At 46.5% G+C, this 19,804-nt stretch overlaps 1 protein-coding gene across 1 annotated transcript in view; it reads left to right on the plus strand.

The window, feature by feature from the left end:
- Positions 1 to 215: 215 nt before the first annotated feature.
- Positions 216 to 19,804, plus strand: part of SGPP2 (sphingosine-1-phosphate phosphatase 2) — a 36,838-nt gene continuing 17,249 nt past the window's right edge. The window contains exons 1-2 of the mRNA XM_038145779.1: positions 216 to 529; positions 14,549 to 14,707. Of these exons, the coding sequence (XP_038001707.1) occupies positions 311 to 529; positions 14,549 to 14,707 (378 nt within the window). The 5' untranslated portion in view covers positions 216 to 310. The remainder of the gene's footprint in view (positions 530 to 14,548; positions 14,708 to 19,804) is intronic.

Raw genomic sequence — 19,804 nt, forward strand, 5'->3', positions numbered from 1 at the left:
GGGACAGCGCACCTGTGCGGGAGGGGAGAGGCGGGACAGCGCACCTGTGCGGGACAGGCGGGGCGGGACAGCGCACCTGTGCGGGAGGGGAGGGGAGGGACAGCGCACCTGTGCGGGAGAGGAGGGGCGGGACAACGCACCTGTGCGGGAGAGGAGGGGCGGGACAGCGCACCTGTGCGGGAGGGGAGAGGCGGGACAGCGCACCTGTGCGGAGGGGCGGGGCGGAGCGGGGCGGGGCGGGCGCACCTGCCCGCGGCCCCGCGGCCGGCGGGGCGCGCTGGGGCCGCGCTGCGCGGAGGCTGGCGGCAGCATGGCCCGCCTGCTGGGCACCCTGCGCAGCTCCCAGCCCGTGGCGCGCTTCCAGCGCTCCTGCGGGCTCTTCCCGGCCGGCGAGGAGGGCGGCGGCAGCGGCGACCCCGCGGAGGGGCCCCGGGACGGCGGCGCCTGCAATGGAGCGGGCGCGTTGCGCTGCCCGGCCGGCGCCGGCCGCGCTGCCCCCGGCGGGGTGCGGAGCGGCCGCGGCCCGCAGGTGAGTGCGGCGGGGGGGCCCGGCCGTGACTCAGCAGAGCCGCCCCCGGCTCTGTGCGCGCAGGGCTGCCCCGGGAGGGTCCCCCCGCATCCCGCCGCCTGCGGGATGGGAGCAGGGATGAAGGGTTGGGCTGCGAGCGGGGGGCGCTGCGCGCTGCCGCAGCCCGGCTGCATCCCGGTCCCGCCCGGGAGGCGTCCTTGGGCTCGCCGCGCTCCCCCATCGCTGACGCCCCCGGGGTAGGGCGGTCCGTGCGAGCGGGAGTTGCCCGCAGAAGGGCCTGGGGGGCACCGCGGTGTCGCCCCGGGATGCCGCCGGGAAGGAGCGGCTCTGCTGCCCGCGGGTCGGTCTCCGAGCGGGGCGCACCTGCCGCGGTGTGCGCTGCGCCCGCTCCGAGCGGCTCGGCCCCGCTGCTGCGGCCGAGGTGCCGATGCAGACGGGCAGCGCTTCCCGCCGGCCGGGCAGGTCGCGGCGTTTCCCGGCGCAGTCTGTAATTCCCTGCGTATCAGAAGGGAACGGGGAAAGGTATGATGCAAGCCATGTGTACAGGTCGGACGACCTGCTTTTTTTCTTACTGTAATGACTCGAATTCATTAGCAGATCGCTTTGTGGTGCCTTTTGGAAAGCAGGTGTGATAATGGGCTTTCAAATTCTACCTCCAACATAAACATGGACCAGCCATGAATGTCACAACTCTACCACTCCTTCCCTTCCATACTATTTTACTCTTCCCTGTCCCACGTCCAGTGCTCAGATTCCCATTTCAAGCATCTAAAATTCTTCCGTAGCTGCTGCTTGACTCTTTCTCAATTAGATGTAGTTCAGTCTGTTCACTTCTGAACTACAGTAAGCCCTATTTTGGGTAAACGATGCAGATAATTCACTAAAAGATTTATTGTCGCTGCTTTCTTTTGAACAGTGACATAGTTCATGTAGCAGTGTTGATACTAAAATCCTGTCCAAGTTGATGCTCCATGAATGCAGCTGTTCACCTTGAGCAACTGCTTTGGGTTTCTTGAAGCAAGGCACAATTACCTCTATGTGAAGGGTGAATATGTTCTGCTTGACACTCTATGAAATTTGGTGATAGAAACAGAAGGGTTTGTTTCCATAGAATTATGACATTTGCTTCTGAAACATGAAAGTTGTGTTCAAACACCCCCAAAATGGAGATGGGAGTAATAGACTGAACAGTGTTTCAATGAAGTGCTAGAATTATAAAGACAGGCTCTCTCTGTTCCTTTTTATCAAAACTGGAAATGAAAAGTCCATTTTTACAAGGAGCATCTTCTGCAACCTGACAAGAAACGTGAAAAGGTGAATTTGCACCTCCCTTAGGCTAAGGCTCAGACCCCCTGTTTTGTTGCTAAATGACCTGAGGTTACCCTGATGTCTCTGCAAGTAAACAGGTTTAGGAATCTCATTTACATAGCTAATTCCTTGGCCATGGATTCTCTATGGATAGTGTCATTTTCTTGCTACTAGCTGCAGGTGTTTGCAGAAAGGTGCTAAAGTGCTGCTCCTGCATCTTCCTCCTGGAGCCTTGTGTGGCTCTGTGCTCATCCATCCCTTCCTGAAACTTGGGAGTTTTGAAGTGCTTGTCATCAGGACAGTTGATTTCTGCAGGGTTGTAACTTTCACACTGCTTTGTCCTTACTGTCACAACTGTGTTAAAGATTCTCAGGTTCTCCTGTGTAAGTTCTTGGACAACCACTGGGTCATACCTGTAAAACCAGAGTATTTTGCATGCAGTGAAGACGTGAATGGCTTACTGGATGATGGGACTGCCACAGCTCCAAGTCTCCAGGACATCCCCCCTTTCTTCAGTGCCAGCTCTCAGGCTCCTACCTCTGACCTGGGCTGGATCGTGTGCCTGGGTGGCCCAGCTGGAGAGACTCTGGGGAGAGGCAGCTGAGGGCTGGTGGCACTTTGGGAGGGGATGCACACACCTGCTAGGGAAGATGCCATACTGCATGGAGAGGAGAGAGGATGTCTCAAAGGGGTAAAAAGACAGAGCAGCTCTTCCTCTGGAAGGAGGAGGCTTTTAATTACTGCAAACATTTGTGCCAGGAGTGCCCACCATTCATCACTATCCTCATTTATGTATAACCTGGAGATGAAGTGTGTGTTTAAAAAGAATAAAAGACACCACAAGGCCTGATGACAGTGGCCAGCAGAAGCATGAGTGGCTGTGTTTCTGAATCTTTGTAAATCAGTCCTGCCTGCCCCACAGGAGTTGCCATGAGATTGGACAAGGGATGAAGTGCTTAGATGTGACAGCTGTGGCTGCGTGCAATTCTTAACTATTGAATCAGTCACCTAGCCCATATTCTTGAAGTTCCTTGGTTGCCAGATCATTTAAAATCACTTTTTAGTACCTCATATGCAAACTCTGGTGTCTGGGGATGATACAGAATGGTGCTAGTCCAACACACTAACTGGGTTTACATCCTGTCTTGGACTAGATATTGAATCTATGGGCTTTTAGTGGAGAACCTGTCTGGGTTTATTACTACAGAAGACAAGAGAGCAACTTGTAATTATCCTGTCTATGGCTAATACTAGTTTCTTCTCTGTAGTGCTTTCTATTTTTAGTTTGTTTCACCAGAAATTTATTCCTGGAACAGCTAAAAGGTATCTTTTCCTGATGCTTTGTAGGAAATCCTCGAGCTGTGCTCAAATTTATTCCTGGAACAGCTAAAAGGTATCTTTTCCTGATGCTTTGTAGGAAATCCTCGAGCTGTGCTCTTAAAAACACAAATATACTACCTGAAGTCGGTGTTCTGTGAGTGGCCAAATAAAGGCCACACATATTTCAAAAGTGGAGCTTTGCTTATCTCTAATCTTCTGGTGGACTTTTGCTCCTGAAATTGATAGCCTGAATGAAAGGGTACAAAAGAAAAAAACAGCCTTCTATTCAAAGTTCTTTGTAGAGATTTGTTTGTCTTTCTCCACTCTTCCTCTCTCAGATGCTTTATCATCTCAAGATCTGTCTTCCTGCCTTTGAGAGAGTACAGTTCATGTTTACACTGTAGTTATTCCTTAACTGTCAGAACTGCTCCGAGCTGGTGCAATGCTCACAAACTGCCTGATGCTGTTTAGTGATTTTATGGTTCTTGCTCATGCTGTAGGTGAGGAGGATAATAACCAGGAAAACAGCCAGGTGATGGTAACAGAAAGAGAGAAGGTGGGTACAAACTGCACATCCATCTCACATGTCCACAAAAATGGGGTCGATTACTTGCAAGATATAGTGAAAACACTGTTTTTGCTGTGATGGGATGGTTGGTAATTTGAAGCAGGTTTGCTCTAGAGCCTGAGTCAAGGTCTCTCTTCTGTGGTGATCCCTTGCAATAGATTTTTGCATCAGCCTCAGAGTATTGCCTTTTCTTTTTAAATGTTTTTGCAGGCTTACTTTGTTTCATGTTGTTTCCCTTTCCATGCAGCAGTAAGTTGGTGGCAGCTGAGGTGGGTTCAGCAGGAGAGGCAAACCCTTTTGAAAAAAGCCCACCAGCGCTGCTAGGAGAACAGGCTCAAGAACTAACACTCTGTGCCCGTAGAGAATGCAGCTGAACTTTTGGAAGCTCCTCAGTTTGGAGCTGCAGCTGGGGAAACATGAGCTGCAGTGTCTGGTTTCAATGGGCTGAGCACAAGGCTCACATTGCCCAGCATCGCTCCGTGCTCAGATCTCCCCTTCCTGCTGAGGGAGCTCGGCCATCCTGCAGGTGTCCAGGCCTTGGTTTGAGGTTCTAGCAGCCAGTGAGGGATGGTGTTCTTCTATGTGAGTGAGATGGTTCCATCAGAGGGTTTTGGCCAGCCCTGAGTGAGGGTCCTTTGGAAGATGAGAGCAGAATCAATCCAAGATTCAGGTAGCGTGTGGCAGCCCTGGGGAATCTGTTAGCAGTGGGTTTGCCTCTCCTCAGGGAGCAGCCTTGCATCCCCTCTGGAGAACAGGCTGCAAAGACAGGAGCTCCTTGTTACCGTCTCATCTTCAGGATCCTGCTGCAGAACCACCTGCAGCTAACAGAAGTTTGTGAAGCTGTGCTGATTGCAGTAGATATCCTGTGTGGTGCCTGCTGCTGAGACAGTGGCACTGGCACAGCGGCACACGAGGGGCTGTGCTGGCAGCCCAGGTCCTTACACTGATGAAGATGATGATGATGTGCTTCATGACTCAGTGCTTCCTGGCTCACAGCCTGAGTGATCTTTTTGGAGGCCACTGGACCTCATAATGAGGAGCTGTCAGGATCCTAGGATTAATTCCAGTGCTTGGAGGTGTGCCACTCGCTGCTTTATAATTCTGCTGACTGTCTTGGGCCATTACTTCAGATATCAACCAGAATAATAAAAGTTAATCTGCTGTTGTTTTTCTCGTTCGGGTCTCTGGAGAACACAAACAAGAAGCCAGAGAAAATGTACTCTGGAAAATCCCTTTGGACAGCCAGTTCTTTCAATCTATCTCATTTTTATGCTCTGCAGGCAATGTGTATGGGTCGTCTGGGCAGTGGAAGGTGACTAATGACTGCTATAGCAAGTAAATCTGAGGACTAGAGGGTACAGGTAGTGTTGTCTAAACCATGATTTTTTTTAAATTTAAAATGTCTGTTCACTTTCCTGCTATAAAGGGTTTCACATCAGTCCAGTTTGGTTAGCACCTGTAACTTACTTTCCCAAGGTAAACTGCTATCAGTCTAGATGTTGAGGACTGTGAATGCCTTAATATGGGCCTAAATTGCTGATTTATTTATTTTATTACTAAATTTTGGAATATTTATTACTAGATATAAAAAAATAAAAAATATGTTTAATCCTTCCTTTTGAAGACAGCTGGCAGTTGCAAACCACTGTTAATAGGGCTCCCTGAGCCTGTGGGTTCTGGCACACAGGAAATGGTCACTGTCAGCCCTGGTCAGGTCTTTTTTATCCCCTCTGCAGCTTGCTCCACTGCATGGAATTGTGACTGCTTACTTAAGTCAACAGTTTATAAAGTGTAGTGCCTTTAGTGTTTCCCCTTGCCTTTTTTTTTTTTTTTGCAAAGTGAGAGTGTTTGGGTACTTTATTTTACAGGAGGAGTCAGTGTCAGACACCTCAGTTGTGCCCCAGGAGCAAAGCCTGGATGCTTGCAGTGGAAAGAGCCCAGAGGCACTAGCAGTGAGGAACCTGTTCCCTGACAAATGTACAGCCCACCCACCAGGATCTGTGGCATGAAGCAAAGGGCAGAGCAAGAAAAAGACTGAAAGAAAGGTCTAGGGAGGAAAAGGGAGTCTTTATGGAAGGGCAGCTGACACCCACGTCACCTGCAGGTGGGAGGTGCCAGGGTGAATTTTGAACTGCGACTGACTGAAGTATTAAAGCTTGCAAGCACCTGCCAAAAAGTGCCACCAGCATGGTGCCACGCTCTGCTGGCTGGGGCAGGGCCAAGGGGGCTGCAGCCACAGAGTGTCTCATTCAGTGGGGTAGGAGAGCCAGGCCTAGAAGCAGCACTTGGCAACATCAGGTTGGTCTCCCTGTGTGTTTGTCCATCAGAAAGAGAGCTGACATCAGCATGGCCCGCACTAAATGCAGCTAATAATGAGGCAGCAAGTGAATTAAGAACATCTTATCTGCAGCTCTCCTCCCAGGGGCGGGCTGGCTGCTGAGCTGTCCTCCCATGTGCCTCTCCACAGCCACAGCTGCAATTTGAGCACATCCCTTCCTCCTTACAGGGCTCTGCCTTTTGGGAGCTCGGGGACAAGGCACTTGTACACATGTGATAGTATTTAACCAAAAACTCTACTCAGCACTACCTTAGGAAACTGCTCTTTGACTCAAATCCTGGAACCAGCTGCTGGCAAAAATGTCACTTCACCCTGTGCTGGTGCCTGATTGTAAGAGATTAAAACAAATAGTTTAGTTGTCTGAAAATGGTATGGTGTTACTCTGTTTGTTCCAGAAGCCTTGCTGCTCTGTGCATCTCAGAGCAGACCTCTGCCATGGAACTAATCTTTGTGCAAAATCAGCTGACTGGATTCATGATGCTGCTGCGTAGAAAAAAGTGATTAATCTATGGTGTCAAACTTCCAGGCTAAAGTTAATTTCTAAAACAAAATCTGGATGTGAGAACAAGCTTTTTGCTCTGCAAAGAAATGTAACAGTGAAGTTCTGATTCTCCACGTCATTGGCCATTCCTGCAAGCTTCTCTTGGGTTGGATTAGGTTAGGTTAAGTGAAGCTTCTTTTGAGGATCTTCTCAGACCTGGTGTGCTGGGGCAAAAGTGAGTGACAGGCTTCCCATTCCTCCTCCTCAGTATCTCTGCAGAGCACCTTGGGTATCCAGCAGCCAAGCAGGCCCTAGTAACACTCTGACTCATTGGGTTTTGGCAGAAAGTCAAAACTAAGAGGAGGTGGTGCTTGAGGGAGATGGGTGGGTGTGTGGGCAGAGTAACCATCTAATGCTGTGCTGCTGGAAAACTGCTGTTTTGTGGCATATCCTTCTACCCCAAACCAGTTTTAGTAACACTGTACCTTTGGAAATACGAAGTACAGTAAGTTTCAGAGGAATCTGATATCTGTTTTGAAGCTGGAATGCCCTTCTTTCTGAACTGCCTAAAATTTGCTTCTTCTGTTGCTTAACTTGCCTTTTCCTCCCTCTGTCCACAGACACTGATGCTACCTAATCCTTAAATTACCTTCCTCAGACATTTCCAGGTGCAGGCTCTGTGTTGCACCCCACAAAATTGCAGTCTAATTCTCGTAAATTAAAATGCAATTAAATAAACCTGTTCTTCCACTATAAACCGTGGAAGAAGGAATCCTTTTCCTTCTGCCCTTCCCCTGCCTGCCTCTCTTGCCCTGTTGTTTCCACATGGCACAAATTGGCCAGTTCTTCCTGCAATGTGGGAGGATGCTGCAGTGCACGAGAAGCTCACCCACCACGTCTGGCAGGGCAGCTGAAAGAGCCCAACCTGCCCAACTCTGCCTGGCAAAGCAGGGCTCAGGGCACGAAGGAGGTGAGCGCATCAGGAGGAGAAGGGCAGCCCTATTTCTGCTGGTGATGGGCAGCTTTCTTGGCAGAAAAGTGCTGCAGATACACATCAGTGATTCATAACAAAAGTGTCAGAGCTGGGCTTCTGGGGAGTCACTCCAGCAACTGGAATGACCAAGATAGGAACAGCTTTCCTTAAAGAGTGGGCAAGAAAATAAGGTGTTACACTCCATGCTGGAAAAGTGCCTTCAGGTGTGTGCTCAAAAGTCTGAAGATCGTGGTGAAAGGTAGACCTATTGGAGTTCCTCAAAATTAAACTGCAAGAAAAGGGATGAAACATAACTCTGATCCCATGACACCACTGTGTGGAGGAAGGTCAGACCACCTTGCCTTTTTAACAGCAACAAGCAAAAGCTCCCAAGTACATGAGCTGGTAGGTTTGAGGTTTGACTAGATGATCTTTAAAGGTCCCCTTCCAACCCAAACTATGATTGTCTGATTCATGGATGTCAACATGGATTCTCTGATTCTCTGAATCATGGATATCAACTCTGCAGGCCTCTGCTAAGAAAGGAACATCGGAAGTTAAATGGCCTGAGTTTGAATGCCACAATGGACACCTTTTGATGGAAAGTGATGAGAGTCTCTTCAGAACAGGTTTCAGAGCCATGTGGAAATCACCAGCTGGAAATGTAGGTGTGAGAGGCATGATGCTTGTGAGATGAATTTAGAAGGCGCAGATAGGCTGGAGGATGAGAACGGAAGTCAAATAGTCTTGTCAAGATGAAGGTATGGTTGAAAATTGACTTCTATTCAATAGGTGCAGATACTTATTGGAGAAGCAAGTGTAGACTCAACTGTAGAATGGAGCAATAGATGTGGTAGAGATTTCATGGAGGAAAAGAAGTTGTTTGAAGTCACAGGTTTGACATGGTTCAATGGTGACAAACCTCTGAAAACTGCCCACAAAATGAATGACATTGTGCAGGGCTGTTCCTTCAGCATTGCTGAAGTGTCACATCTGATATTTTGGCTCTGTAATTCAAGATAGGCATGTTTCCAGCTGTGTCTGGAAAAGGCTCTGTACCCCCTGTAAGAATTACCAGGTGTTTAGGGAGTGAAAGAGTTCTGTCATTTTTGAATGCTTATAACAACCTTCTCCTGTGCCAGCCTTCACAGGAAGGAAGCAATTTGTTCCTTGTCTGCAGTAGATAAGAAAATAGCCAAAGGTTTCAATTTTAGCAAGAAAGTTTCAGGCTAGGAGGCAGGAGAGCAAAGCTCTTGGAGATGGCCTGGAGCAAGCAGTGGAGTTTCCAGGTCTGGTTCAGTAAGGACAGGTTAGACACACTTCCACCAGGGTGGTGGGAGAGTAAGCCATCCATCCTTGGTGGACAAGCTGGACCAACCTTGGTTTAGGCTGTCTGTCAGGAAATGTGAGGCTGTCCTTCCCAGTGATGCAGGCATGGTCCTCCACAAGCAATCTCAGCCTCCTTAGCAGCCACTCCCCTTTCTATCTGAAAGACTTACTTTGGTTTCTTTAAGACAGCTTTCTTTAAGGAAGACAACATAATCAATTTTTCCTTCCTTGATTCTTCCCATTAATTGCCTAAACAAATGCTCTGTCAACTCTAGTCTTATGTTATTCCACTCTATATTTAAATGACTTGGCAGATTCTGTTTACTTCTTATGTGTGTTCCTTCAGCACAAGGAAGGAAGCTAATCATGTTGCTTCTAGAGCAAGATACAATAATAAAACCTGTAATTCAGTCATCTCCCAGCTACTAATCAGAGTGGAAGGAAAACAATATGAAGATTAGAAAATGAGATCTTCACACATAAACTGAAGTGTCTTAACCGTGTTCTGGACCCATTCCAGCTTCAGATGTGCAGATGTGTGCATCTGTCTCGTCTGACCATCCTTTACAGGCTGAAGTATACTTTGGATGAACACATACTGATGTAAGGTGTGGTGACTGGATGGGCATTGTGCCCAGGGGGACAGTGCTGGTGGCAGAACTGCATGTACCTTTCCCAGTGTCTATCTGGGTGGTCTCAGCCTTTGGTCTGGCAAACCACAGCCCATTTCAGCCTGACTGCTTCCAGCCATCCCTGGTGCTGTTGGCTGTGCAACACTGCTCTTCTATTGTATCTTGCTGAGGATTTTATCTAATGGCCTTTTGGAATGAGCTAAGAAATTGCTGAAATACTACCAGGATTCTGCCTGGTTTTGAGGCTGTCCACTGGTTCTTTACCTGAGACCACTGAAAGTGCTGTGACTCTCTGGCTTGAAGGTTGAGCATTGTTAAGTCTCATGCAGTGATTGTCTTGCTTCTGCACCAGCTGATGGTTCCAGGCCACATCCCTGCTCATTACTCCAGGAGTGTCTGCTGCTGTCTGCTTGCACAACAGCTGGGAGCTGGATGTGTCCTGTGTGTGCTGGTCAACAAGGACGTGCTGCCAGCTGCAGAGCTGGACAAGATTTTATGACATTTAAGGAGGATTTTCCTGTGATTTCTGTTTGTCTCTATCTCCACATTTCTGAGGTTTTAGTTGGCTCTAGATGTCCCTCCAACAACAACACCCTGTAAACCTGGACAGCTATTGAAAACTGGCTGCCTCATGTTCTGCAGAGACTAAAAAATAACTTGTTTTAAAACATTTAAACAGAGTGGGAAGCTGCACATATGTATGAATTTGGTTAGGTGTATTTTTGATGCCTTGGGGTTCCTTGTGTGTACTTTGTGGGCTCTGTGTGCTGTTGTCCTGCCCCTGCTGTGTCCTGACACCTCTGCAGTTCCTCCCATGACTCTGCACTGCTCCTTTGCTGGCTTCCCCCGACCCTGCCATGGGTGCTGTGCCCCCAGTGAGGGGCTCATGGCCACGCCAGGATGTCCCACTGGGGCACAGCCCCTGTCCCTGGCCACCCCCTTCCTTCCTCATGGAGCAATGGGTTGCAGTGCTGGTGCTCCCAGGGCAGGGCAATGCAGAGGTGCTGCCTCTGGCTGCTTGTTGGACCTTCAGGAAACTCAATGTGTTTGATGTGCAGTAGGATGGAAGAGCTGAAGCTTTTGATAATCATGGGGGGTGCTTTTTCTTATTTTCCAAAATCTAATTACCAATATCTAATTTTTTGTTGTCGTTGTGACTTGATAGGTTCCCTTTTTAACTTGGTACAGTTAATAAACATAAAGTGATGTAAAACTGACTGCTTATGCGGAATATTCCAGCACAGAAGGCTTTTTCCCACTGCTTTTACTCTAAACAGTACAGCCCTGAGGGGCTGATTTGTCTGATTTTCATTGTCTTTGTGTACAGCAACATCTAGACTGGAATTTTTGTTTTTTGGTTTGTTTTTTTTTTTTTCTTTCGTGTCTGATTTTTGGTGGCTTCTCTAAATTTAGATCCCTTTTTAAAACTGCATTAAAAAACCTTAAAGTGAAAAGTATGTAATGTGTTAATTAGGGACTTTGGGAGGGAAACTCCTAATCTTTTGCAAGGCAATTCTGTTGGAAGGGGAGTAAGGGACTTCAAGAACTTCAATTAAACATGTACATCTTCTGAAAGATCCAAAGTAATTGAGAGCTGAGAACAGAGTGTTGGTTAATGGGATCTCTGGGTCAGACTCTGAGCCTTCGAAGTCTGATGCTGCACAGCTTGTCCCTAGAGACAGGGCAGGAAAAGCTGGGGCCTGTTTTGCTTTCTTACAAGAAATCTCCCAGAGGAATTGCAAGGAATAGTATCTTTGCACAGCTACTTTTTTTTCCCCCAAAATTACATTTTTAATCTATTATGTTAGTGGCTCAGCTGCTGTTCTTTTGCTTCAGCTTTGAAGGCTAAACCCTACAGACATACATAATTTCTAAAAGGATGGATTCCTCCTACGCTGTGTCGTTGTGTGTTTCCCCAGAGCCACCAGGGTGTTGGTTTGCCCTGCTCTGCTGGCCCTGTGGGAATGTTTTGGGGATGCTCCCCTGCTCCAGGGAGGTTGGGTGGGTGCTGTGGCAGTGCCTGGTGTGGGTGATCCACCCCTGTGCAGAGACTGCAAATGTGGGATGACCTGCAAGAGCCACTTCTGTGCCAATAGCTGGGTGGTTTATTTCTGGAGGCTCATACATCCATGAGAGTTTCTTGTAGTCTGAGCACTTGAAGTTTTTCAAAATAGACATTCTACAGTGGATGAGAAGGGTCATTTTTGAGAAACAACCTGTTTCTGCATCTGTGGATGTTAAGGCTTATTACATCTTGCTCTGGAAATGCTCTAAAAATTCTGACTTTATCTACAGCCTTAATTGCTGCCCATTAAAACCTCTCTGATCCAGACTGAATAGCAATGGAGATGGATGGGGGAATGATTTGCTGAAAGGGCTTCAGGCATTGTGGAAGGCATCAGGTCACTGCAGTACATTAAGAATAACCAAGTCTAAAGATAGGAGGTACTTAAAATTAGAGATTGAATAAATTTCGGGGACTCTTAGAAGATGTTAACACAAATAATGGATTTTTTTGCACTGGGGTTAGAATGAGAGTAAAAAGGGAAGGCATTTCTCAAAGCAGTGCACTCTGCTTTCTGCAGAAATAGTGGGTGTAGATAGTAAATGTGAGCTGACTGCAGTCTGAAGGTGCATGGAGGAGGCTTGCTGTACTTACAGTGCTTTGGGATCACAGCAAGTGCAAACATCACTTTATTACCATGCACCACCAAGCATCAAGTGGAGCAATCCTGTGGCACTCTGTGTGCCTGACATGTGGCTGCTGGCATGGTGTCACAGACAGGCTCTGTTTGTCCCCTGCCAGGCATTGGCTGTGCACAACTGCTGGTGTAGAGTTAAAAAAAGGTGCTAAAAATCCAACCAAATGTGTGTGTGTGATTTCTGATAGAAAAAGAATGGGAGAAAAAAAAAAACCAAAGGTGTTAAGAATCATGTGGAAGGACTTGGACCAGCCTGGAAATATTTTTTTTTTAACTCCACATTTCTTTTAGAACCTGATAAACCATACTTTCCCCCACAAAAGAGTTACTGGAATTAGAAGATTTTATGCCTCATCCCATGAGGCTGCAAGTATAAAAGCATTACCTTAGGGATGTGTCTGATCCTCTCAGAGCTAAAGCACACAAGCACGTAATTCCCAATACCTTGGAGATTAATGCTTAAGGGAGGAGTTAGTGGTGCCAGAAGAGGGCTTTCTGTGGGGCCATGTTAAGTGTCACCAAAAACAGTTCCAGGATCTCAGACAGAAGCCGTGGAGCTGCTAATTGCACTGGGGGTGTTTTCTAAGTGGCAGATGAGACTTGAGACACTCAGACTGATTGCTCTGTCACACAGCCAGACACAGCATAGAGCTGTTATCCTAAAGGGATGCCAGTAACTCATCTGTGGCCTCTGTGACTGATAGATGGGGGAACACTCCTCTGACCCTGGCATTTCCAAAAATGTTGAGTCATCTTTTCTGTTCATTGGTGTAGAAATCAATTCAAGTTGTGGGGTTTTTAATGAGAGTTCAGGATCTTGAATGGATGCAGGTCCTTTCCATCTTGCTTTTGTCATCTCTGTGCAGTTTGCCTCATCTCTGCATTAAAAGCAGATGAGGAGACTGGAGCTTCTAATGGCTTTTGCAGTGAGTCACAAGTGCATGTCCAGACTCCTTAGACAATTTTTGTTTTCTCACTAGCATGTAGGGTGAGAGTTTGTCTTTAGTAAACTAGTTATAGCCAGCTCAAGCATAACAGTTTTCCTATTCTGAGAGTTTTAGAAGCTTATGTCAAAGCTATATCTTAGCTTAGTGTGTCTGTGCTGAGACCTTCATGGTCCCTTCTCAGTTCTCATCTTTAGGAACTTCTTTCATCTTGTACTTACATAGCCAATGTACATATTTTTAATTTTTTTGTGCAAGATGGAGTGAGACTAGATTGGCTCCTTAGCTCCTCCCCTGAATCAAAAGTCCTGTCTATTTGTCTGTTTGTCTATCTCCTTATTTCCAGAAGTGACAGGTGTACCTACAAAATGTGATCCACTTGCCTGTTGCTCCTGCTAACAGTGTGAGGCTTCTTTGCAGTGTCCTGGTCCCAGATGGCAGCAGCAGCAGCAGCAAACCTTTTCTAGCCACATTCAACAAGTGGCCAAAATCAGGGCCTAAGCAATGTGTGCTGTTGTGTGTCTTCCCAGCTCTGGAGGGCTGGGTATCCCCTTTTGGAAGAGAGAAACAACTTAGGTGGGGTGAATCTAATGAAATAATCCAGCTATCAAATCCAGACACCGAATGAAATTTCATGCTAAATAAAATGAATAAATGAAGTGTTAAAGTGTCGCTGTTTGCAATGTATCTACTGGTAATGCTGCAAAAGACAATCTTGTGGTTGTTACTTAAAATGTTGGAGTGAAAATCTGGTGGTGACAGGTGCAGCTCTTTTCTCTGCCCACTCAGAGCCTTGTGTTCCCCTGGCTGTGCTCGTGCAGCTGTGCTTGCTGAGCCCAGTCCCAGGCAGGAGCTGAATCTTCCAGCTGTGGCACCTCAGTGTGAGGTGATCCCATGAGATCCCCCCAGCACAGGGCTGGAGGCACCTGGAAAAACTCAGTGTTGGGAGCTGTTGTCAGCAGCACCTGGCAGCAAATTTCAGGGACTATAATGAGGCAAATTTTAAATGAAGTAGTTCAGTAATTGCAGTTTAAGTTTTTCACCTCCAAATGCATTTCCAGTGAAAGCAGTGGTGGCTTTGTCTACTGATGTAGAAATTTCAAACTTAGCATGTCAATGCCTTTTATGAAATACACCTGATTACCCTGGAGGAAAGGCTGATCCCATCTCTTGGAAGGCTGTCCACGTGACTGCTACCTTAATCTGAATGGATTTCTGCTCTGCAGGAAATGCAGCTGTGCTAGCACTACAGTCTTCTTCATCCTAGTACAAAAGTTGAACTTCATTTCTTGACACTTCCTATAACAAACTGTTTGGTTTAAGGACTGGGAGCTGTAGCAGTTACAATATTTCAATATATTGTACTATAATAGTTTGTTATACTTTTCTACTTCACTAAAACAATAAAATTCTCTCATTTCCAGGGTTGCACACAGAAGTATATTGTGAAGAACTACTTCTACTACTACTTGTTCAAGTTTTCAGCTGCTTTGGGTGAAGAGATTTTTTATATCACTTTCCTTCCATTTACCTACTGGAATATAGATCACTCTGTGTCTAGAAGAATGATAATTGTTTGGTCTGTAAGTATTTCTATGATTAATTTAAACTTCAATTCTGTATCCATAGCAATGTAATATTTAAGAACAAGAACAACCCTTCAAATGAACAAAATCCCTTCAAACCAAAGAAACACCAACACTATTCATGTGCAACTCTTGTTTAGGAAGAAAAGGCATTGCAATACTGAGAGAGGAGGTGAGAGGCATCAATTGACTCAGGGTTTCTTCATCTCTGCCACATCTTGGGCTGACTTTTTTTTTCAGCACAATCACTGACTGAGCTGCTTTTGATATAGTTTGCACAGAATAGTTGGGAAAACACTTCCTTCCCAATGCCTCATGGTATCTCAGGGATTGTTTTTCATCATTTTAGGAAATCTTTCTCTCATTCTCATTTCTTCTGTGTAATTTCATATGGTTCTGGCTTGGTTGAAATCACTATAAACCTGATAGTAAAGGGATATGCAGGCTGCAGTGGAATAAGCAGGGTGTTTCTGCAGTCATTTGAGGGGGGAAAGATCAGATGGTCTGTTGAAGGCTAAGACTTGAAACATTGATTTTTATTAATAGAGAGCATTCACAAATTAACTGCATTGCTTCAGCATGGGTTTGGGGTATCCAGAATAATGTATTTCCATTGTAGCACTGAAAAAACAGGAGATAACCAGGCACTTTAGGCCAGGACTGGCTGTTTTGTCACTGCCATTGCTCATCTTGGTATTGATCAGATATAGCTGCCCAAATAAAACCATTTTAGAACAGAGAAGGGAGGTAGGGAGCACCTCTGCTAGGTGGCAGAGTCTGAAAGTTTTACTATCAATTTACACTGATTTAAGAAACTGAATCTTGGTTAAAACTTAAATATGATATCCAAGATTATCTCTTTACAGTGAAGCTTCTCCATGATCCAGTAAATTCTGGTTAATAATATTTTGTCTTTTGACCAAATAATATGATAAGAAATAATAAAAACAACTTGAATTGAGTCATACCCTTCAAATACACCTGGTCTTGGACAGGAGACATCAGCTGCTCTGTGCCAATAACCTTAGTCAACACATTTTATAAAGAGAACACGAAATATAACTTGCAGATGAAATTTAGAAGTAGGTGGACACAGTATAACTAGAGCTGGCTTTTGGCCAGCAGTACACCTACAGCTTCTGGAAACGTGCCACAGAAGATGAAAATTGGTAGTCACTGCCTTCTGGGTTTGCATATTGCTCAAAAAAATGAGCCTTTGAAGTTCTTTACATGCACTTCTGTACATTTGCCTTGTCTCTTCCTTGCAAGGAGTTCATCTGAGTATTGTCCAGATCTAGTCTGACTTAATTAGAATATTCAAGCATCTGATATTATGATAATTAATATTATTTTTCACTTACTGAGTTGTGGAGCTGCACTTTATACTGGAAAGGGGAAACTGTTTTAAATGCATGGGCTTGCAACAATCTGTATTTTTAAAACATTAATTATATGTAACTGTGAAAGGGCTAAAAATGGCCTTGCAGGCCATGTGTTAATGTTGTGGCATGCTCAGCTGGGAGGGTCTCTGCTGGTGAGCAGGGAGCAGCACTCACAGCACTGGTGCTGGTCTGTCTAACAGTCATAAAATCATAGAATGGTTTGGGTTGGAAAGCACCTTAAAAATCACCTGCTTCCATCCCCCTTGCTGTGGGCAGGGACAACTTCCACTAGACCAGGTTGCTGCAAGCCCTGTCCAGCCTGGCCTCAGATGCCTTGGTCATGGATGTGACATTTGTCTCAGCTGCAAGGGAAACACCAAGGTGCCAGTGGCACAGAGCTGTGCTTTTAACTGATTTGGAGGGTTTTGGGGATGGACTTTTGAAGAAATGCTTCCGAATGCATGATGATGATGTGTGCCTAAGAACTCTGTTAGACGACAGTAAAAATCCAGGCAGCCTGATAGTCTCAGACAACAGCTGTGAGTGGAGGGCTGGGAAGAGCATGAAGGGATAACTGAAGGACCCAGGCATGCTCTGGAGATGGCTCTTATCCATCTGGGGAAAGGGCCTGCTATCAAAAGGAGAGCCCTAAGGGAAAGGCAGGAGTAGTTCCCCTTTAAAGGGGATGCTCAGGATGAGGAGAGGTTGTTAGTGAAGCTCCTCAGCAGGGAGAGAGAGTGGACCAGCAATGACTTTTTCAAGAGCCTGGGACAAAGCACATGGATATGTTGGGAACATGGTTGGCAGGGATGCTGGTGACACCGAGGGTGACACCACTGTCCAGGAGAAGTGGCTCTTGAGAATGAGTGTGCTGAGGGTGGTACTTCTTGTGCTGTTTCCCACTTAAACCTATGAGTTTCTGCTGCAAGTGGGAAATGACAATGTTGGTGTCCCAGGATGAATCAGAGGAGTTTCTTCCCTTAAAAATTAAAGCAGTATTAATGCTGTTTACAAAGACTTCCTGCCATCTTATCTGTAATAGTTTATGCAGAGCCAGTCACCCCCATTTGAGAAAGATAATTTCAAATTGGAGCAGGGCCAGGGATGATTAAAGAACAGACTATTTTCTGAGCAGAGACCGAAATCTTAGATAAATCCCTGGCAAAATGAAGCTGGAGAGAGAATGGGGCTGGCTGCAAAAACCATGGGAAGGAAGGAGCTTCTTAAAATAAAACTACAGTCACAAGAAGAAACATGCATAAGGCAGTCATAAATAATTTCAGTTGAAGCCAAAGGTTGTGAAATAGCTCTAGAAGGGTGAAGGGCAGAAAGAAAAATTATAAAGAGTTTATTTCAGCAGCAGCAGAGGAGTGGACTTGGAACCCTGGAATGTGTTCTCCAGCCCTGGGTCCCCAGAGCCAGTTGCTTTGTGCTTTTCTGTTCAGGTGGATGGCTGTGGGAAATGCTGACTGGTTTTGCATAAAGATGCTTTGGCAGCCTAAAGCAGCATGTTGTGCTTCCATGGGGCCTTGCCTCTGAGGATTCAGGGTATATATGCAGGCTTTAGCTTTACCTTTGTGAACAGATGGAGGAAATAAATGTATGAAACCTCTGAGCAAGGTGCTGAGTCAGTAATGAAGGTCCCCTGGTGTCTTTGCTTCTCTTCTCCAGCAATTTGAAGTAAGCACTCTTGAAACTGCACAGGCAAGGCTTTGATGCCTGTGACTCTTGCAATTTCAGCCAGGAAGTGCAGAGATGAGAAACAGCTTCACACAGTCCCCAAGTGTACTTTAAATTTACTGTACATCTCAGCTCCAGAGGTGAAAGCTCACTTTGTTTCTGTTTGTTTGTTTTTTACTTTTTGCACAGCTTCAAGTTTGAAATCTTTATTTTGGTGTGGAATTTCAAAGGCAGAGACCTGGAAAAAAAACCTTACTGTTTCAGTTTGCTATTCAGCATGCCTGGAAATCTCTTATTCTGTGTTTTTTCCTCAGGCCACACCTCTTCATAGCCTATAAAACTTAAATTTATGCAAAGTAAATACGAGCTGGCCAGCATGGACTTTGCTGGGGCAGGTGTGGAAGCTTTTGGCATGATAAGCTGCTGACTCAGGGGTAGGTGGCACCTCTGAAGAGAGGCAGAGTTTGGGTGTCTGGTGATGCCAGGCTGTGTGTGCCCCTCGGGGCTCCCTGGGCAGCACTGGGTGGGGACACGTGCAGGTCTGAGAAGGCCCTGGGTCTGAATCCATCGCAGTTTAGCTTTCCATCTTGCTTTTCAGAGGAACAGTTTTCTAAAGGCCATCAGCACTCGGTTACTCAGCAATGATGAGCTCTGAACTCCCTCTCAGGATAACCAGGGGTTTCCTAACCAGCAGGAGTTCACCTGCAACTGTGATGCCACTGATATTGCTGTGCAGCAATTGAAAACATACACTTGGAAGCAAACTTGGGGTTTAACAATTCTTATGTTTGTTAGTTTTAGTGCCTTTGCAACACTTCACTGAAACAAGCCTGGAGCTGCTGACAAACACAGTCACTTGAAAGCCAAGCTCCAAATATTGCACTGCACAAGAGCATGTAAAACTGTATTCAGGCACATAAGTAAGTACATGTCAGCATACAAAAATAAATGGTGTGTGCAAGTTGATAAAGTGTTGATTGAAAGGGAATTTTGCAAGAGCTGGCAGCTGTACTCCACCCTTGAAGAAAAAGTGCCAATAAGGCTTTCATAACTGAGACAAGCTCTGAATCATTTAAGGTGAAGTTTCAACTGGAAACCTTTTGTATTTCAATAGAACTTCTAGGTGTAACAGTTTACCAGTTTTAGATGCTAGATGACAAATCACATTAATGTGACAGTACTTTTCCCTGCTGCCAGGAGCCTGGACTCAAATTTCCTTCTCTAAGCCCATTATAAGATAGTCAACTACCTTATAGATTTTGTCTAAAGGCTTCTTTTAAAGACAGAGTGAATGTGTTAGGGTGTTGGCTGGTTGTGCCTCTGGAGGCTTGAGGTTCTACTAATCTTGTTCTGGTTTTGTGGTTCTGAAACCTGAATTGAGACAAAGTCCTCCTTCCTTTTATATATATAGATATAACTTTTTTTGGAAGCTGCCCATGCTGTGTCTTCCCTGTCCCCCAGCCTCCTGCTGCCCTGTGCTGTGCTGTGAATGCTGTGCTGCTTGGTGGGCTGGAGACCTGCCTGTTGGATTTGCTGTTCCCATGGTCGCTGGACAGCCCAAGGGTTTGAGCATCCCACCAGCTGGGTGTGACCTTGAATGTCCCATGGATCCTGGCCAAACCCTTGGGAAACATGCAAAGTTCCTGTGCAGCCAGCACAAGGTTGATGTATTTTCTGGGAAGCAATAGCCACGCTGGAAATGGCAGGTGCTGGAGCTCTAGGAGAGCCAGCTGCCCTCTCCCACAAGGTGTGTGTGCCTCGAGGAGGATCCCAGCCCTGCTGCTGGGGTTGGCACGTGGGGAGCAGCCTGGTGCTTCAGGAGGGGCTGGGGAGCAGGACACAATCTGAGGGTGGCTTGGGGCCCCAGGCTGGCGCTGTCTGGGGCTCCTCTGCTCTGCAGGGCTTCCTCCACCTGGGCTGCTGCCAGGGCAAGGGGCCAGCACTGCTGCTCAGTGACTTCCATGGTGTGCTTTCCTGGAGCCAAGCCTTAGCTCTTGGCATTGGCTGGGGGGTAGGAGGAGTACCTCCACAA

Source organism: Motacilla alba, chromosome 9, assembly GCF_015832195.1.
Source record: "Motacilla alba alba isolate MOTALB_02 chromosome 9, Motacilla_alba_V1.0_pri, whole genome shotgun sequence".
Taxonomy (NCBI): domain Eukaryota; kingdom Metazoa; phylum Chordata; class Aves; order Passeriformes; family Motacillidae; genus Motacilla; species Motacilla alba.